Genomic DNA, 20,347 nt, shown 5'->3' with positions numbered 1-20,347 from the left:
TTTCACTGGCTTTGGTTTGTCTCATAGAGCTTGAACATATTTTAGGCTGATTTAGGGCATTTTGAAGCAATAAAAGCAGTAGTGTAGTCTATGGCATACGTAGGCATACTCCGTATGCCCATCAAACTTTCTTAGGATTTTTCATATGCCCACCTAAAAGAAGTAATGATATGTATAGCCACCAGAACAATGAGTAGGCTTTTGTTAATCTACTAATGCGATGCAGTAAGGGACGGGAAATTTCCAGCATCTAATGCTGATGCACAACCCTGGAGTAACCATCATTTGTGCTGTAAATGTATTTCCCAGCTAAATGTAAATTTATACATTTAAATGTAACATATGCAATCAAACTTTGTGAAAATACTGCATGTTTTTGCACAAGTGCAAGATTTTGATGCTCTTCACAGATGCTGGATAACTGTGTCCTTTAATTATACTGTATAAAATGTCTTTTATTTTGGCCTTTTACTAATGTCAGTGGTGCCTTTTTCTCATGATATCAAATAATTTCAATTTATAGGAAAACAATATAGGACAACAATTTCACTATACTCAGAAAAGCACATTATAGTACAAAAATAAAACAAATAACCATTAAATCTTATGTAGATTATATATGGTAATTCTAAATAACATGTTAATGTGACATTACTACACTCATATTAGCTATGCAGTGCTTAATTAATATAATAATTAATTAGAGTAATTATAAAATATCAACAATTTTCAACATTAATGCCACCTGTTAATTTAAATACATATTGTTTCTTACCCACACCTATCATATCACTTCTGAAGATATGGATTTAACCACTGGAGTCATATGGATTACTTTTATGCTGCCTTTATTTCCTTTTTGGACCTTCTGAGTTCTGGCCACCATTCACTTGCATTGTGAGTACTTACAGAGCTGAGATATTCTAAAAATCTTTGTTTGTGTTCTGCAAAATAAATGAAGTCATACACATCTGGGAACAGTATAAATGATAAAATAATTTTCAATTTTGGATGAACTATTCCTTTAAAGACTGACACTGAAGGGGTCAAATCAGTTGTGCCTGTATGTCCATTCAAGATATGGTTCATATGATTCAAGTTTCATTAACTTCCATTATTAAGTCCATGAAGCCATAAAAAACAAAACAAAACAAAACAAACAAACAGGCGTAAGCGAATTCTGCAAATGTAAAGCTATGTTTTGGGTCCAACACAAGTTAAGCTCAAATGTTTTTTTTTTTTTTATTACCACAGAAAATTCTTTCAACTCCCATCCCTCAGTTTGTAAAATAAACAAAAACACTTTTACATTAATGCACTGTACAATGAAGCAAGACATTACACTAGAATACATTTGTACATAATATTTGTTTCAGGCATTAACATTACACAAATGTAATAAATCACTTCCTAATGTTTGCTGTGCAAATTTCTATGCTTGCTTCATTTTTTTACTCTTATCATGACTATGTAAATTCGGTTAACCTGGTGACTTCTACACTGAATGTGCAAGACTACCCTAGAGGACACGATGTAAATATTTGCAAAGCACTGTTTTTATTAATTGCATTAATGAGAAATTGAACAGGTGTTCCTAATAATCCTTTAGGTGAGTGTATATATATATATATATATATATATATAATTCACATTTCTACTTTTAAACCCTCCAAAATCCAAAAATACATGCTCCAGACATCCATTGTAAGTGCATTAGTGTAAATGTGATTTTTGATATGGTAATGGACATTATGCAACAGATGCTTTTGTTTTGTTGTTGACTGATTTGGACACATTTACAATAGGGAGTTCATCCACAGGGATAGGACACAGATCTGAAGGCTTGTTTGATAACAGGAGTGTTTTTGTCTGAGACTTGTTGGCTCCTCAGCTACTCAGTTGTTCTCAGTTGTGTGAAACATCAGATGTAAAGCTACAGTATGTTTTGGGTCCAACACAAGTTAAGCTCAAAAATGTATTTTTATGTTTAATGTATTTTCAGATTAGAATTATCTGTCTACTGTACATTTGCTTAGTGTCCAGTTTTACATATATATTACACATAAACATTAAACATTTGGAGAGTCAGCACAGATAGAAAGAAATATGCATATACAGAAAAAAACGGTGTCGGTGATGACAAAAATCAATATAGAGCTTTTATAAATAATATTTTTTTTACCAAGAAAATGGAGTTAATGCTAGACTTGCTTATCCTCAAAGAGTATTTGAGCATACACAGTTCCTGTCTTTGCAGTTTTGGCATCGGGCAATGGCTTCATCAGTTCAAGTTCAGCATATGTCAGACTCTCCTCTGCAATTTTGGGCTGTTGGTTCAGGAACAGGAACAGCAGGGGACAGATATGTGAAGATTTTAAATAAGGTAAATATCAACATGGAATCAAAATTCTAAATTCCTATTTACTTTCTTCATGCACATTTATTGTATTATTGCACATGTTTCATGCATTTAATTCCAAATAATTGTTTTGCCTTCTTTTATAAAACCTTGTTTCGCCTTTGTAATAACTTTCCTTTTTAGCTGTCACCAATCCCTCAATTTCCTCCCCTCCAAACACCTATTATAAAAACACTTTCCATAATTGAATTAATGAAGGGTAAAATTATGTCTTGCACTGCATATTTATTTTAAATTTTTTTGTCTTTTTGAATATCCCGTTTCACTTGGAAATACATTGCCGACATACAACAAGTTGTGAATACTTTTTGCTTTTGACTTTAAAAAAAAAATGAAAAAAGAAAATGAGATTAATTACATGTATTGGCAGTTTTGTAATAAAAACAGTTAACATACAAGGAACTTACCAAAACCACTTTCCTGGGTTGAGGTTTTAAAAGCTTTGGCTTTCGGATTTTGTCTGCAATAGGGGCTGAAATGGAATATTTCAAAGTAACATTAAAAGAGTAAAATACTGTTATACACATACTGTTATACACAAATGTTTTTCTTACGATGACTTGACGAAGCCAACAAACTGTCATTCTAAAAACTTGATTTAGGGTTTTTTCAAAATCCTTAAACCGAGACCAACATTTTTAACACTAACACTTCCTAGAGCTTTCAACCTACATCTTGCAGACTTGGTATATGCCTTTAGACTACTCTGACTTTGTGTACTATATCTTTTCTAACTGATTGGAGACACGATTTACACATGACGGACAATCAAAAATAAGAAAAATCCCATAGACTAACATTGATGGAATGTTCAAACAAGCCAATGGAATTCTCATTAGTTCAAACTCTAAAACTGTCAAAAAAAATGTAAACCCACAAAAGACCTTTAATGTGCTTTAAGGTGCTCACTCTCTCTCTCTCTCTCTCTCTCTCTCTCTCTCTCTCTCTCTCTGTCTGTCTGTCTGTCTGTATATTGGTTTATCTGACTGTTTGACTATCTAGCTAGCTAAATGGCTGTTAAACTTACTGTAATGACTGTATAACCATTAAACTGCAAAATTTTACAACTAGATTAAACTTTCATACAAGGCTTTGTCAAGCCAACATCAAAGTTTGTCCTGACAAATTAGTTTATATTTACCATACAAATAAGATAAAAGTACACTGTAAAAAGTGGTAACCTGAAATTGTTACCTCATGGATTGTTGCATGCATTCCTAACACTGATAACAGCAGCAAACCATCTTGCACACTGCCTCAGAGTTCATGAGCAATTACAGGGATTGTTTTAGGAATGTTACCTTTAGCCGGAATCTCTGGTGGCACATCTGGCTGTTCCGTGATTTTCTTTTTCTTGTACTTTCTCTCCTTTTTTGGAAGAGCCGGGGACAGGCTGACTAAACTAGTGACTGTCTCTCCTGAGCTGAACACAAATAGACAAAATTCCTCTTTGTGAGGACAGTTGAACTTCTCCCCTGCTGTTACAAATTTCCCCCCTGCTGTCCAATTTTCTTCATGTTTCTCACCTGTTCTGTGGGCTCTTGACCAAATGATAGTTTTCTAGAAAAATGATGAAATACAGATTATTTAAGATGGTCATCAGACGTTTTCACAGGGGCATTAAAACTGTCCAACCCCAGGATCACATCAAATGTATAGAGTATAAATACCAACATGCATGTTAATTGCACTTCATAACTTATACATAAATTGTTTATTAGACTATTTAGTCAACAAAAGCATGATGAAAGTTCATACCTTTTAAACGTCTCTTCCTCTGCAGATATTTACAGCTCACAGCTAAAGTGAACATGCACATGCACAAAAGCCCAACACAACAAACCAGGACTGCACACAGATACACATCTGAAACACACAAGCAAAAATACACCTCATGCAAATCTACTCAAAAAGACACAAGTGTGTGTTCAACAAGTAAATGTAAAAAAAAATATCTCACTACACACACTCACACACACACATACAAATACACACACTTGACAACAGGATCTACACTGACATTTTTTTTTTGTGGTGAAATAAATATAGCAGAAAAGATTAAGTACTTTCTACATTGAATAAGATTAAGCTTGAACATGAAGATTTTATGTAAATTCTACATTCAATCATGCACTGGGCATGAATAATTAATGAGCTTGCTTGGTTTTACTGTTTTCAAGTTTATTTACACTGTTTTATTGTTAATTTGTTGTTGCATTTAGTGTCAATAATCATGGGTTCACTGTTGATTGTCACCATCACTGTGTTTTGTGCATCGAAGTGTAGCGGACAGTGTGTGCAGCTCTTTATCTTGTGTCTATCTCCAGTAATGCAAGATGATGTTGTCTCATAGGCCACGCTTCCGCTGTTGGGCCAAATAGTCCCGTTTCCACTGTCGGGCCAAATTAAGGCATACTAAGGTATGCCAAGGCCAGTTTTGTCCCACTGTCACTTTCTGGGCTTAATCATGCCTACTCTGAGCTTATTTGGGGCCAACAGCCAATGGCCTTTTAAATGGCCACCGATTACCCTTGGGCCAAAGAAGGTCAATTGGGGATTGAGTCGCAGTCCATGTCAAAGGCGGAGATAAGCGAGACACTTGTGCTGCATTTCATTCAAGTCAGATGTGGGATATTCTACTTGAATTCTCCGAACTCTGACCATAAACTAATTCCATTTCCAGATACTTGGAAAATGACTTTTAAACAACCAACACTGCAACACTCCCGTTAGCATAACAAGGTTTTGACTTTTTCCTAGCAACCCAACTGATAAAAAATGGTGCTATGCTATCATTTGTACTACTGGTGTACAATCAGTGTTTTGTACACCAGTCTCAGCAAATGTTTGATAAACAAGCTTTAATATCTAGTAATGTAGGAACTTTGACTAACTGATCGATATCATTTAATAAAAGTACATGTATATCACTAACTTTGTACCTCTCTGCTTGCCGACATATTTGTGTGACATCACGCACCTGCATCTCAGTGAAACAAATTGCGGACACATTACAAATCCATTAAGATGCACAATGGACAAAGTGGTGCCCAAAGGAGGAACTTTCCATGGGTCGAGATCATGGATGGTGTGCTGGGACATCGTCCCGCTGTTAGTGGAGAGACCACTCGGGACATGGCAGTTAAAGTCAGTGAGTTGTCAATGGTTATTTATCTTGCTAGCTAGCTAACGTTTACATACAATATAAACTTGATATTCTAGATAACTAGATAACATGGGTATTTGGTTTGGCTTGTGAAATGTTTGGGGTGTGGGACATTTGAATCAGGGCGGCATATTAAGGGTGGGTTTTAGGGCAACGTTGCGGGGCTTTAGGCCCGATGGTGGGAATGCAGAGCGATTTCAGTCTCGTGGCTCGATGTCCAAGGCTATTGGCCCAGCTGACCAGTTTATGGCCCTGAACGGAATCACTTTTGCTGATTTAATAAGAATGGTTTCCTTAATCTCAGCGGTAAAATAATTGATGACTTCCTCCACTTGCCATCTGAACATAAAAAAAAAATGGACATGATTCAATAAATCTAAAGGCACGGTCACACATATGGCCAAATTCTGCGGGCAAACAGTAACCTCAAAAGGGAATCCGCGCTATCGTGAATTTTGTGCTATGGACTTCCGATAGCAAAGTATTTCCTCACGCTGATTTTGCCTCGAGTTTGGTGAACTTTGACAGGTGAAATTGCCACGTTGAACAATAGTTCTCCAATTGACTAATCATTGGTGGCACCAACTCCCCATTAACCTCTCCCTTCTTAAGCTCCCCTCTTGTTGAGTCCTGTGTCGAATCGTTAATATTTGTCGCCAGTAGGTTGGTTCCTGTATCTGTTATAGACTTCAGTCGGTTTCTGGTTTATTGCTTTGTGAGTGTTTTTGTTCTGTTTGTTTTATCTCCTGTGAGATTTTTTTGGTTTGTACTTATTTATTATTATTAATAAAGCCTATATCCTTGCCTCCCTGCGTTTGGGTCCTGCCTTGCTCTCATACCCATGTCAGAATGATTCAACAAGATTTTGACCCAGCAGAGGCATTATGGGCATCCTCCTTTTCCCATCTCCTACCCCCTGGGGCACCATCAGAGAGCATTCAGCTCAGCTTGACTGGCTTTTCTCCCTCCATCAAGGGAAGGCTGACATGAAGGTTTTTGCCTGCAAGATCCTGAAAACAATTGAGGGGTTGAATTACAATGATAAGGCCGACCTCTGCTGCTGGGAGATGGGAAGTCTGGAGGTTTTATAATTTGATGGGTTTGTGAGTTACCTGTCACACCGCATTGGGTTACCCCTGACTACGGTCAGCCTCCCATGATTGGCAGGCCTGTTGACTCAGCCTCATCTGATCAGACCTCCAGATCTCCTATGACTCCTCAGCAGAGGAGCAGGAGGAACGTTTCAGCTGGAGCCCCAGTACCCTCCTCCCAGGCCACCAGACCCTGCCCCCGATCTGTACCCTCCTCCCAGTATGCTGGACCTCGCGGTGTGAATAAAAGGTACTGCAAGGTACTCTACACTATCTGCAAGGTACACACCATCGTTTCTACACACTGCCACAGATTCATGAATGAATAAAGACATTGCATCATTCTTTAATGTTCTTATTGTTTTTATTGTTTACTGTTTGTTCTTTTTATGCCTTTTATTGTTTATTATAGCTGTTCACCTCACTTATTTTAAATAAATTTTTACTATAGAAAGTTTGAAATTGCTACATGTTTACTCTGATTCTTCTTGATCTTACATGCTAATAGAATTTTCACAATTTTGCCGTTCATTTCTGTTAACAGCAAAAACTGACACTTTAAAATCCATTTTAAAATGGTAAACTTTGATAAATTATAGTTTAATAATGTCTAAATACATATCCAAATGCGTAACAGGTTTGTAAAAATAGCTGCAGTTAATGAAATACAGTAGTTTACCCAAAAATGAAGATTCTGTCATAATTTACTAACTTCTTCTGTGTAACACAAAAGGTGAATTTTTAAAGAATAACCTGGCTGCTTTTTTTTTACAAGAAAGCAAATCTAGAAAAAATTAATTGAAATTTTCCAGTCATAGTATATTGGGAATTAAAAATGTTTGGATACATTTCGGTCTGTCATTTTGCACAATATCGTCAACTAAACCAAATGTTATTTTAGTTGACTAAAATTATATATAATATATGTTACTCATACAAAACTATCGTATGGCTTCAGAACACTTGAGATATTTTGAGTCATAATACTACTTGAATTATATTTTTAGGGTGCGTTAGGTCATTGGAGCTTCACAGCCCCAGTCATTTTTCGCTTTATACACTGATTATATGGAAAAGACAGGCTAGTATTCTTCAAAAATTCACCTTCTGTGTTCCACAGTAGAAAGCAAGTCATATGGGTTTGGAATGATGCAAGGGTGAGTAAATTATGTCAGAATTTCTATTTGTGGGTAAACTGTTCCCTTAAGAAAAGCTATCTTTCCTTCCATTTCTAGACACTAATTGCATTGGAACATCATGTTCAGCATGTTTCTTTTTATCCAAGACAATATGGGTGAACAAAGTTCTGGGTCTTACCTTCAAACAGACTCCAGAGTTCTTTCTTTGGTCTAGCAGCTGGGAGAATATGAACTGTGAAAGGAAGAAGAGAGAATTGCACACTCATCACTGTGGCTCCAAACCATCGTAATTACACAACACACACACAGTTAAATCATGTTAATTACAAGGGGAATTGTGTGTGGGATGACAGCAGCAAGGCTATCCCTCTCTCTCTCTCTGGATATCTTCCTGCTCTGTCCACAGCTCGTGGTGGCTAACACCCACTGTGACGCCCTGAAATACGCATAACCACGGCAGCAGCTGATGACCGTAGGGCTAGCTGGTACTACAAACATAGCCACCCTGACTGCCCAGGAAAGTTTACCACCTATTTGGGTGTGCAACTGACCACTGAACAGCAAAATTGTATTTACAATCCTGTGTTGACTGTGATTTCTGTGTCAGCAGTATAGTTAAGCAATAATGTACAAGAAACCTTGAAATATTGTGAATATAGTCATAGCTAAGGGCCATTGTTAGGCACGTCATGAATATGTTTACAATACACACAACTTTGAATGCATTATTGCTTTAGTAAAATGGTTACTACATAATAAAAAATATTAATGACTCAAATTCTCATTAAAATGCTATAAAGTGACATACTTCTGCTAGAATATTATCCCTGACATCGCCTAACAGGACATTGCTATGTAACAAAAATACAAGCTGCTATTTGTGCTACACAATGATATTTAAAACAGGTTTTTTTTGTGTTAAAGCTGGTACCATATTTTAACTGGGACACTGTTCCCCTTCTGTCACTCACTCGACGTTGTGTCAGTGTAATGACACTAGTGGTCGCTCTTGAGATCCCCGAACAGCTCTATTCTTTTGAGAAAAGGCCAATGAGAATTGGCGAGTGGAATTTTCACGTCTCTCCCCCTGACATACAGGTATAAAAGGAGAAGGAATGCCCACTCTCATTCAGATTTTTTCTTCAGAGCCTAGCAGTTGTACTATCAGCAAGCTGAATACATTCACCTCTTAAGAAGCGTATGCTGTTGGATATATGGCGCATTTCCAGCGGCTTTCTCTCCTTCTGCACGATGAGAGCTGATTTCGCCCATGGGCACTTCGACAGCACTAAAAGTGTATATATTCCTGCTAAAGAGTATATTTTCTCTATTAGAGCACACACATTGACGTTGAATGTCTTGTTAAAGACGCATCTTTATAAAGATGCCTTTCCGTTATTTCTGGATGCAATCGTTATCTCTCCACCTCTGATGGTCACGAGCACTGCCTCAAGTGTCTGGGCAGTGATCACACTGAGGCAGCGTTTGTGGATGGTTCATGTTCTCATTGCGAGAATATGACCATGGCAACATTGCAGTTACATTGCCCAGATACTCATTTCAAGGAGTTCAATGGCCGTGGTTTCGCCGGGTATTTCCCCACAGACCACCCGCTCCCCAGCTCGCGACAGCACATACCTGGCAGATTCCCCTGAGGAAGGACCTTCTTTCTCAGGGATGGGGCACCATCTGGCACCCATGCCCAGACCTCTGGAACCTCCACGTCAGTGCTTTCCATCCTGCAGGAAAGGCTGGAGGGGCGGCTGTCCCCCTCCACCTTGAAGGTATATGTAGCCTCTATAGCGGCTCACCATGACACAGTGGACGGTAAGTCTCTAGGGAAGCACAACCTGATCATCATGTTCCAGGAGACTGAATCCTCCCAGGCCACACCTCTTCCCCTCATGGGATCTCTCCGTGGTCCTCCTGGGACTTCAGGAAGCCCCCTTTGAACCACTAGAGTTAGTCGAGCTGAAAGCCCTCTCCTTGAAGACGGCCCTCCTGATTGCGTTCACCTCCATCTGGAGGGTTGGGTACCTGCAAGCGTTTTCTGTCAGCGACACTTGCCTGGAGTTCAGTCCGGCAGATTCTCAGATCCTGAGACCCTGGCCGGGCTATGTGCCCAAGGTTGCTATGACCCCCTTCAGGTATCCGGTTGTGAGCCTGCCAATGCTGCCCTGGGAGGAGGCAGACCTAACCCTGTCGTTGCTGTATCCGGTGCATGCTTTGTGCACCTACTTTGATCGCACACAGAGATTTAGATGCTCTGAGCAGCTCTTTGTCTGCTTCGTCGGACAGCGGAAAGGGAACGCTGTCTCCAAACAGAGGCTTGCCCACTGGATCGTGGATGCCATTGCTCTGGCATACCAGGCCCAGACCATGCCCGCCCCTTTGGGAATCTGAGCGCACTCTACTAGGATTGTGGCATCCTTGTGGGCACTGGCCCATTGCACCTCTCTAGCAGACATCTGCAGAGCAGCGGGCTGGGCTACAGCAAATAACTTTGCAAGATTTTACAATCTCCAGGTTGAGCCGGTTTCATCCCGTATTTTGTCAGGTACAAACAGGTAGAGTTTGGTAATACAGAACAACTGACCATGTGTATCGCTTGTTTATAGTGCCCTTCTCCTCCCCTGAGGCACTTTTATCCCTTGTCGAGTTCACGAAGTTGTGGACCCTGGATGTCCTTCATCCCTAGCCTTGTGGCTCACAAATTCGTTGGAGGAGCTAGACCCACTACGGATACTAATATGTCCTGTACTGTTACTCAGGTAACCCCCTGTGATGTAGTTTCACATCAGCAGACCTGAGTCTCCTTTGGGCAGAGTCCTCTCTGCCCCCGGCTGCCGTGTTTGTAGAGCTCCTTTTTGGGGCATTGGGGGAGGTTACGTGCAGACAGATGCACCTGCTATTACGCACATTGCAGCTTGCTTGCAACAGCATCAGCAGTTCACGTAACACGGTTCAGCTGTTGTAGAATTTTTCTATAGTTAACCCTATAGTCTCTACATGACACAATGTCGAGTCAGTGACAGAAGGGGAACGTCTTGGTCCTTGATGGAGGGAACGAGACGTTGTGTCCCTCTTGCCACAATGCTGTACTAGCCACTGAAATGTCCGGACATTGTCTCGGCTCCTCAGCACAAAACCTGAATGAGAGTGGGCATTCCTTCTCCTTTTATACCCGTATGTCCGGGGGAGTGGAATGCAAATTCCACTACCAATTCCATCTGGGAACGGAGGTTACGACAGTTAACCAATCAGCATTTTTATATATATATATATATATATATATATATATATATATATATATATATATATATATATATACACATTTTATTCCATTTTTATTTATTTTTTTGTTCAGCTAGCACATGTGCATTCTCGAGTTGATTGACAGCCAATGTCTGTATCTAAAAGGTGACCTGTAAGGTGGAACTACTTTTCCTACATCCGCCATAATGGGCATTCAAATTTCTCCCATTAATTTTAATACAAATGCTCTGTCTCGGGCTTAATAGACTCTGACTGTGGCTCAAAGTGTCAAAGCATGTATGCTAATCATGTATAACTAGCTTATTTAAGTCCTGATGAATTGGTTTCATGAGTGCAGTATTCTTTATTGTATTACAATTTTTTCTTTCTTTCTTCTGAAGAACACAAATTAAGATTTTTAAAAGAAAATCTCAGCTCTGTAGATCCTCACAATGCTAGCTAAAGAGTGCCACAATTTTGAAGCTCCAAAATCCACAGAGAGTGAGCATAAAAGTAATACATATAACTCCAATGGTTAAATCCATGTGTTCAGACACAATATGATAGGTGTGGGTGAGAAACAGTCATTTTATCATAAAATCTCCTCTCTGCCCAGTAGGGGGAGATATGCATTAATACTGTGAATCACCAAAAACAGAAGAAGAAGAATGGGAATGTGAAGATTGCTTCAGCAGGGAGGAGAATTTACAGTAAAAAAGGACTTAAATATTGGTTTCTCACCCACACCTATCATAATGCTTCAGAAGACATTGATTTAACCACTGGAGTCATATGGATTACTTTTATTTTGACCTTGTGTGGATTTTGGAGCTTCAAAAGGTTGGCACCCATTCACTTGCAACGTATGGACCTACAGAGTTGAGATATTCTTCTAAAAATCTTAATTTGAGTTCAGCAGATGAAAGAAAGTCATACACATCTGGGATGGCATGAGGGTAAATGAGAATGAATTTTCATTTTTGGGTGAACTTTTCGTTTAACATCACAGCCATGAACATGCTTTGCTACTCGCTATAGCTATGTAGGTGGTATTAGTGAGAGGGAACATTCTTATTCTAGAAAGCATTTGATTGGACAAAATGAATGAGTCATGCATGAGACATCAGTATTTTTTTGTTTTCCCGAAAGCGAGTCTATACATTTTAAATAGGTAAATCTGCTAAAACATTCAGAAGTACACTTGCATATAGATGGTTTCAAAGCTAACAGACATGAACTAAAATCCACACAACTTAGATTTTTATTCCATTGGGTTTATTCCATTCCAATCTTTAACTAGATTTTTTTTTTTTTGCTTATTGAGTATCTAGTACGTAGCCTTAGACACAGATTTAGAATTTAGAACATGTATGGCATTTCCAGTTGTCTATGTATATACTGTCTTCTGCATATAGCTTTTTCTGCTTGCACATGGACTACTTTAATGTGTAGGTGCTGGAGTGAATGACCCAGTAGCAGTGGTAACAATTCCAAAAATATTTATTGATAAAGTCAGTAATGCGCCACTGCGCAGAGTAGAGAGTAGTGTGTCCGTCAGTGGAGTGTTTGTGTCATGGAAGTCAGGAGGAGCTTGGCAGTATCCTCTGTGGAAGCTTGGTGATGAGAGAGAAGTCCATCGGACAATAATAGCAACAATCATGCAGGCATAAAGCAAAATTCCTTAGTGGATTGCCAGGCTGAACTCAGCAAAGACTGGAAGGCAAACCACAACCTGAACAATACGGGCAACAAGACAGGACCAGCTAGACTGAGGGCTTCTCTGGCGGCTTTCCAGGTGTTGGCACCTCTGCAAAAAGGCGTGAACTGACGGAACCTGGACATCGGGTTCTTGTGCGGGGAAAAGAGGGAGCTGGTAACCGAGGCTGCAAGGAGTTATTGGTGTACTCGACCCAGACTAAATGATCGCTCCAAGAAGATGGATTACGGAAGGCCACGAAACGCAGAGCTTTCTCCAGCTCCTGATTTGACTGCCCAGATTGCCCATTTGTTTGGGGATTGAACCCAGAGGGCAAACTCACTGTAGCCCCCAGCTGTCGGCATGTGACACAAACCATGTTGACCGAGAGGCCATTAATTTGTAAGACGTGATTAATGACTGCTACCGCAAGTCACCCTTGCTAAAGATCCGGTCCACTACAGTCAAAATGACTGTGTTGTTATGGGAGGGGGCAGACCAGTAACAAAATCCATGGCTATGTGCACTAGTGATGGCCACCAGAATCGTTGTCTAATGAGCATTTGGGTACGAGTTGCCACAGATAATAGTTCCAAAAATACTTATTAATAAAGTCAGTTATGTACCATCTCACAGAGTAGAGAGTAGTGTGTTCATCAGTGGAGTGTTTGTGTCATGGAAGTCAGGAGGAGCTTGGCAGAATACTCCGTAGAAGATTGACGATGAGAGAGCTGTCCAGTGGACAATGCGAGCAACAGCAGAAGTGTAGATCCCCGGCATGAGGGCATAGAGTCGAATTCACTAGTGGATTGCCAGGGTGAACTCATCGAAGACTGGAAGGCAAACCACAACCCGAACAACGCAGGCAAACCAACAGAGTGACAAGACAGGACCAGATAGACAAGGAGAGTGAGGTAGTACTCAAATTAGCATACTAATCTGGCAAAGAAACAGAGAAACATGAGGGCATATGTAGGGAGTGCAATGAGGCTGGAACAGGTGTTGCTCAACAAGCAATAAGTGGAATGATCGGCACCCCCTTTAGAACAATGAACATTCACATGAAAACGCTGATCATGCCAGTCGAGCACGCCTGTGAAAAAGGAGGGAGAGAAAATGACAAAACAAACAAAACAAACCTGCAGGCTTACCAGAAACATGACGGACTACAATTTATTTCTCTATTCTTGGATCCTGCAGTGATGTGCTTATTTTTGAAGCTCTTGTTCATGCATGACAGAACTTGGGATGAACAGAAGCTCTTTTGAATCATAGAGCTCAAAAATGAGAAGAAAAAAAAAACTAAAACAAATGCCAGATAAAAAACTGCCAGTGGTTTACAGAAGGCTTGTGTCACTGTATAGGATGCCCTCGGAACAAAAGTTTTAAAAGTGTTTTAAAAAAGGCCTAAAGAATCCTTGCAGAATATGCATGAATACATGCATGTTTCAACATAGCAGCTGCATGAATTGACACACTAATGATTTCATTGCATGGCAACGGCATAATCAGTATTGAAAAGAAGTATTGAATGTATGAAAGAGTATTAAAAGTTTGTGAATATGAAAGTAAATAACAGTTTCCTCTGTATTTGCAGTGTGAATGGTTGCAGTGTATGACAGCTAAACCTCACAAAGACTTATTGGTTGAATGCCTTTTTATTTAACATGACAAGTTACTTGCCATTTAGCAATGGAAATAAAATTAGCACAGCATAAATAATACAAAATTTTTTGGAATTGTGCAACTTCTGGACAACAAGAGTAGCCAAATGGAATCATAAGAAAAAAACAGTTTTCCAGAACAAACCCCCTCTTCCATTGGTCAGCAAACAGTTATCCCACCCCAAACTCGCGCCATTGGTTGACAGAATTCTGCTGAAAGTGCTACAGAGCCACAGTAGGGGTTGGGAAATGAGAAATTTTTTTTGTTCAAAACCAGTGCCGTTTAAAAAAAAAAATATATATATATATATATACTGAAATGATGGTGGTTCTTGAATGTGTTTCACCACTGTAAGATTCTTCACTGTACTAAAATACTTTGACAGTGTTTCTTGTGGCACCGCTCAGCAGTACACACACACACACAAAACCAGTGCAACCAGTGTAGTCCGATTCCTGAATTAATGACTCTAATAAACCAGTTCTTGAATGTTCAGTGCAAAACATACACTGTGATCAGGGTAGTACGATTCCCAAATGAATTGCTTGAGCTAGTTCTTTTGAGTTTACACCACAAAACATACAGCTCTAACTGTCGAAAACATTTACTCTTATCAGCCTGTTCTTTAAAGGTGAATGAAAAAACTTGCTGAACAAGCAAGTAGTTCATTTTGTCATGACTGACCAAAATTAACCAAGAAATGTTACTGTGTTATGTTCTTAAGGCTTGTGAGACTTAAATCAGATAAATTACTGAATGGTTGTTGTTGATATGACAATGTACTGAAGATACACATTGTAAGTTTTGTTATAATTAGTGGTATCTTATAAAATTTAATGAACTAAGAAAATATTTTAATTTAAAAGTCTGTGTAAATACACCAAAAATTATTAAATCAATTCATTATTCTGTAACCGGTTGTAGAGTGGAGTAAATCCAGTAAGAATTGCAGTTCTTATAAATAAAAAGGCTTCTTCAAAATTACTAATATAATTGTTAATATAACCATTATGGAATCGCAATTCTTAAGGAATTGGAACCAGGATTTTTTAATTCTTTACAATTCCCATCCTTAGCCACAGTGATTACACTTTCAGGAAAATTAGCCTACGAATGGCTTACTTATGCATGTAGTTGTCTCTGCATATAAAGCAGGATGGGAGAAAGTATTTTAAAAATGAAGAAATTACACACTTCAACTTTTACTCAAATTGTTGCTTTTTTTCTCCATAAAGACAGAAGAAGAATTCACCAATTTACCCTATGAAGGCTTTATTTATGTCTTTCAAAGCACGTTCTGAAAAGAGTGGCACAAAACATCTCCCTGCAGCATCATAGAACCCACAAACAGTATTCAGGGTCAGTATTCCCTGCTCTTTCTGTGCTACTGTGTATTTAAAATCTTCACCACATCCTCCCTTACATGGCAGAGCTCTTCAGATCAGTCTTCTTGAAATTACTCTCAGTGGAAAATATGACCATGTTCTAGGGAACAGAAAGTTTTAGGCTTAGTGATATGGCCTGGTTTTAGGACCACTTTGCTTATTTGTTTGGAAGACCTCAAATGAAATGTTTTTTTTTTGTTTAGAACAGTGTTTCCCAACCTTTTTATTCATACAGTATGTCCCCAACAGACCCATCATCATATTCAGAAATAGCGTTATTGTCAAGTATGCTTACACATACAAGGAATTTGTATTGGTGACAGAAGCTTCCAGTGCACAAACAACACAACGACAAGACAGAGATAATGAAAAAATTTAATTAAAATAAAAAGTGAATAGAAAATATAAGTACAGTGCATCCGGAAAGTATTCACAGCGCTTCACTTTTTCCACATTTTGTTATGCTACAGCCTTATTCCAAAATTGATTAAATTCATTATTGTCCCCAAAATTCTACAATCAATACCCCATAATGACAATGTGAAAGAAGTTTGTTTGAAATCTTGGTGGAAAAAAAAAAAATCACATGTACATAAGTATTCACAGCCTTTGCTCCAATTACAGCCTGAAGTCTTTTGTGTATAATGCTACAAGCTTAACACTTATTTTTGGGCAGTTTCTCCCATTCTTTGCAGGACCTCTCAAGCTCCATCAGGTTGGATGGGGAGCGTCGGTTCACAGCCATTTTCAAATCTCTCCAGAGATGTTCAATCGGGTTCAAGTTTGGGCTCTGGCTGGGCCACTCGAGGACATACACTGAGTTATCCTGTAGCCACTACTTTGTTATCTTGACTGTGTGCTTAGGGTCCAGAGAGCTCTGGAGCAGGTTTTCATCAAGGATGTCTCTGTACATTGCTGCATTCATCTTTCCCTCGATCCTGACTAGTCTGCCAGTTCCTGCCACTGAAAAACATCCCCACAGCATGATGCTGCCACCACCATGCTTCACTGTAGGGATGGTATTGGCCAGGTGATGAGCAGTGCCTGGATTCCTCCAGACATTACGCTTGCCATTCAGGCCAAAGAGTTCAATCTTTGTTTCATCAGACCTTCAGGTGCCTTTTGGCAAACTCCAGACGGGCTGTCATGTGCCTTTTACTGAGGAGTGGCTTCCATCTGGCCACTCTACCATACAGGCCTGATTGGTGGAGTGCTGCAAAGATGGTTATTCTTCTGGAAGGATCTCCTCTCTCCACAGAGAAATGCTGCAGCTCTGTCAAAGTGACCATTGGTTCTTGGTCACCTCCCTGACAAAGGCCCTTCTCCCCCCGATCTCTCAGTTTGGCTGGGCGGCCAGCTCTAGGAAGAGTCCTAGTGCTTCCAAACTTCCATTTATGGATGATGGAGGCCACTTTGCTCATTGGGACCTTCAATGCAGCAGACATTTTTCTGTAACATTCCCCAGATCTGTGCCTCGATATAATCCTTTCTTGGAGGTCTACAGACAATTCCTTGGACTTCATGGCTTGGTTTGTGCTCTGACATGCACTGTTAACTATGGGACCATATAACACAGGTTTGTGCCTTTCCAAATCATGTCCAATCAACTGAATTTTCCGCTGGTGGACTCCAATCAAGTTGTAGAAACATCTCAAGGATGATCAGTGGAAACAGGATCCACCTGAGCTCAATTTTGAGTGTCATGGCAAAGGCTGTGAATACTTATGCACATGTGATTTTTATTTTTATTTTTTATTTTTAATACATTTGCAAAGATGTCAAACAAACTTCTTTCAAGTTGTCATTATGGATCATTGCTTGTAGAATTTTGAGGAAAATAATGAATTTAATCAATTTTGGAATAAGGCTGTAACATTACAAAATGTGGAAAAAGTGAAATGCTGTGATTATATATATATATATATATATATATATATATATATATATATATATATATATATATATATTATACAGTATGTACAAATACAAAGCTATTATATAAGGTATTTTGGATAAATATAAATAGACTAGGCCCTGCGATGGACTGGCGACCTGTCCAGGGTGTCCCCCGCCTTTCGCCCAATGTTAGCTGGGATAGGCTCCAGCCCCCCGCGACCCTGTACACAGGATAAGCGGTTGACGATGGATGGATGGATAAATAGACTAAGCTGTGTATAGCACATAATTATTGCTCAATTGGGCAGTTTTAACCATATCTCATTCACTTAGGAGATCAATTGAGCCATCACATCCACAATCGGAATGCACAAACCCGCGTGGAAGGAGTACGCTCCTCGCCAAGTCTGTCAAAATCATCGGCTCTGGCAGCAGCTGATTTCCATTAGAAATAAGTTCTTATCATATCCATCAAATGCATTCAGATTCAGTCATGGGTCTAGGCCTTCTGTTGCCATGCTGGCTGTTCATCATAACACATCTGCATCAATATCAAAAGCCAGTATTTCATGTCAACAGCGCATTCGGTCTCATAGTAACGGCATGCAATCACGTGTTCTCAGCGTGATCACACGAGGGTAGCTAGGTCAAGGTTCACTTGCATGTCATTCACCGTGTTGCATGCCCGAGTGTTCCCCATCGGGGAATTAAGATCATTATTCAGGCATGTCATTCCGTAAAGTGCTTATTATATGAGGTCCCATCACTCCATTCAGTAAGATATCCCTGTTTTGTTGGTCGCCTTCGCTCTAAATCACGTAGCAGGTTATTTCCAATACAATGTATCATCCCTATGCCCTACTTACTAGGAAAGACAGAGCTCATGATGTGGGTACTCTGAGGGACCATGGCATCACAGTATACTATAGCATTTACTAAAGTCTTGTGATAGGGTCCTTTATGAAATAATTAACTTATTTTGTTCGGTACAACATTTAGAGCTGTGTTCCCTTGCCGAGCGCTTCCATGGGCACAATAATGCCACTTCGTAAAACGCAGTGCTTTCTTACTCTATACATACTTCCACTATCTACTCAGAAGCACCACTGTTGTGGCGCATCCCTAACACCTAGCGGTATGCTTCGCACTGCATTCCCTTATTCCATGCCGAGTCAAGCTCATTAATATCATCTTGCTACTGTTAATTTCTGTTCCTGCTGTCATAGCTCCCTCCTAATGCTTTGTTATTTCTTCAACTATGTTGCCAAATGCCTTATTGAATTTAAAGCTATCGATGTTTTCGTAAACAGGCAAGCTTCCCTGCCTAAAGATAAACTCGACAGCATCAGGTCTACTTGCACGTCGTTCTCTGGTCTGTTTGGGTCTCATAACGCGATCTCCTGTCCCTATTAGGCCACCTCAATTTTGCTATGTGCATTCCTCGAGGTCGCTCCTTAGACAACCTCTCCTACGTATAAATCGATGACAGCTGCCACTCGGACCTCCACTTCTGGTCACAGCTACAGTATTGTGGACATACAGTACACTGGAATGGCATTTCCTTTTTTCACAAAACAAAAAACTCCAGATGACCTGTCCCTTTTAATGGATGCAGCTCCCTCCATAGGATTTGGGGGATATTTTCTAGGATCATGGTTCACAGGGAAATGGCCAAATTCATTTTTCAATATAGCTTCCTACGCTCCTAAATCCACTCTCTTTGAATTTTATCCCATAACTATGGCAAACATCATATGGGGTTCCCTTTTGACATGCAAACACATCGTAGTTTTGCAACAATTCCGCAATCAATACAATCAATAGTCTGATGTGGCAAAGCATTTCCAGCAACTTTATTAACTCAGCCAGACACATTTGGTTTTTTAATGTAATCGCTGACTCCCTCTCTCGTATCGCTTCCAGGAGTTCGACAGACCATGCCCCCCACCAGCAAAAAAAAACAAACTCCAACTCTCATGCAGAAAGAAATTGCCTGGTCCACACTTCCTACAACTCCACCTGGGCTCTTTATTCCTCCTTATGCCAATCACACAGTACTCCTCTATTTTCCATTCTGATCTCCCAGTGTGCGTGTTCATTTCCTTTTGCTTTCACACTAGACATCTCAAATGTCCTCCCCTATTCATCACTCCATCCCCCATGTCGCGCTACTAGTTGAGAAAATACCTCACCGCTCCATAAAACATTATGGTCTCTCCCCTCATGTCTTTTTGTCTTCATGCATTCATTTTGCATCAGAGCAGCTTCTGCTACTGCTCTTCGAGGTATAGCGTAGTCCACTGTCAAGATGCTCAGCCACTGTTCTTCCTCATCCTACATGAAATATAGTCGACCTAACCCAAATCAACAAACTAGCTCAACTATCCATCAGCCATAAGTTTTCATACCTATCTGGTGGTGGTTGGTGGCTCTCTCGCATCACATCTTTCCTTACACAATGATTCAATTCAAGCAAGGATAATGCATAACTATGTCTACCCAACTCACCAGGGCTTTCATAATCTCAAGCATGGTTTCCTTTGCATAGGAATTGCAAAAGCCAGCTCACCCTCGCTGGAAAGCTCACATAATCATGGCATATCTTTCAACAAGGTATTGCATGACAATATCGCCA

General features: G+C 39.7%; 1 protein-coding gene across 2 annotated transcripts in view; it reads right to left on the bottom strand.

Moving 5' to 3' along the window:
* Positions 1–829: 829 nt before the first annotated feature.
* Positions 830–20,347, bottom strand: part of LOC127633912 (V-set and transmembrane domain-containing protein 4-like) — a 31,293-nt gene continuing 11,775 nt past the window's right edge. Inside the window, exons 3-8 of one of the 2 annotated variants that reach the window (XM_052113290.1) lie at positions 7,994–8,047; positions 4,178–4,285; positions 3,946–3,979; positions 3,721–3,842; positions 2,827–2,891; positions 830–2,327 (exon numbers count right to left, since the gene is read on the bottom strand). In XM_052113290.1, coding sequence (XP_051969250.1) covers positions 2,202–2,327; positions 2,827–2,891; positions 3,721–3,842; positions 3,946–3,979; positions 4,178–4,285; positions 7,994–8,047 — 509 coding nt within the window. In that variant the 3' untranslated portion in view covers positions 830–2,201. The remainder of the gene's footprint in view (positions 2,328–2,826; positions 2,892–3,720; positions 3,843–3,945; positions 3,980–4,177; positions 4,286–7,993; positions 8,048–20,347) is intronic. The other variant, XM_052113291.1, reaches the window with a different exon arrangement.

This window comes from Xyrauchen texanus, chromosome 40 (genome assembly GCF_025860055.1).
Source record: "Xyrauchen texanus isolate HMW12.3.18 chromosome 40, RBS_HiC_50CHRs, whole genome shotgun sequence".
Taxonomy (NCBI): domain Eukaryota; kingdom Metazoa; phylum Chordata; class Actinopteri; order Cypriniformes; family Catostomidae; genus Xyrauchen; species Xyrauchen texanus.
The sequence above is the reverse complement of the archived record's forward strand: the minus strand, read 5'-3'. Positions and strand labels throughout refer to the sequence as shown.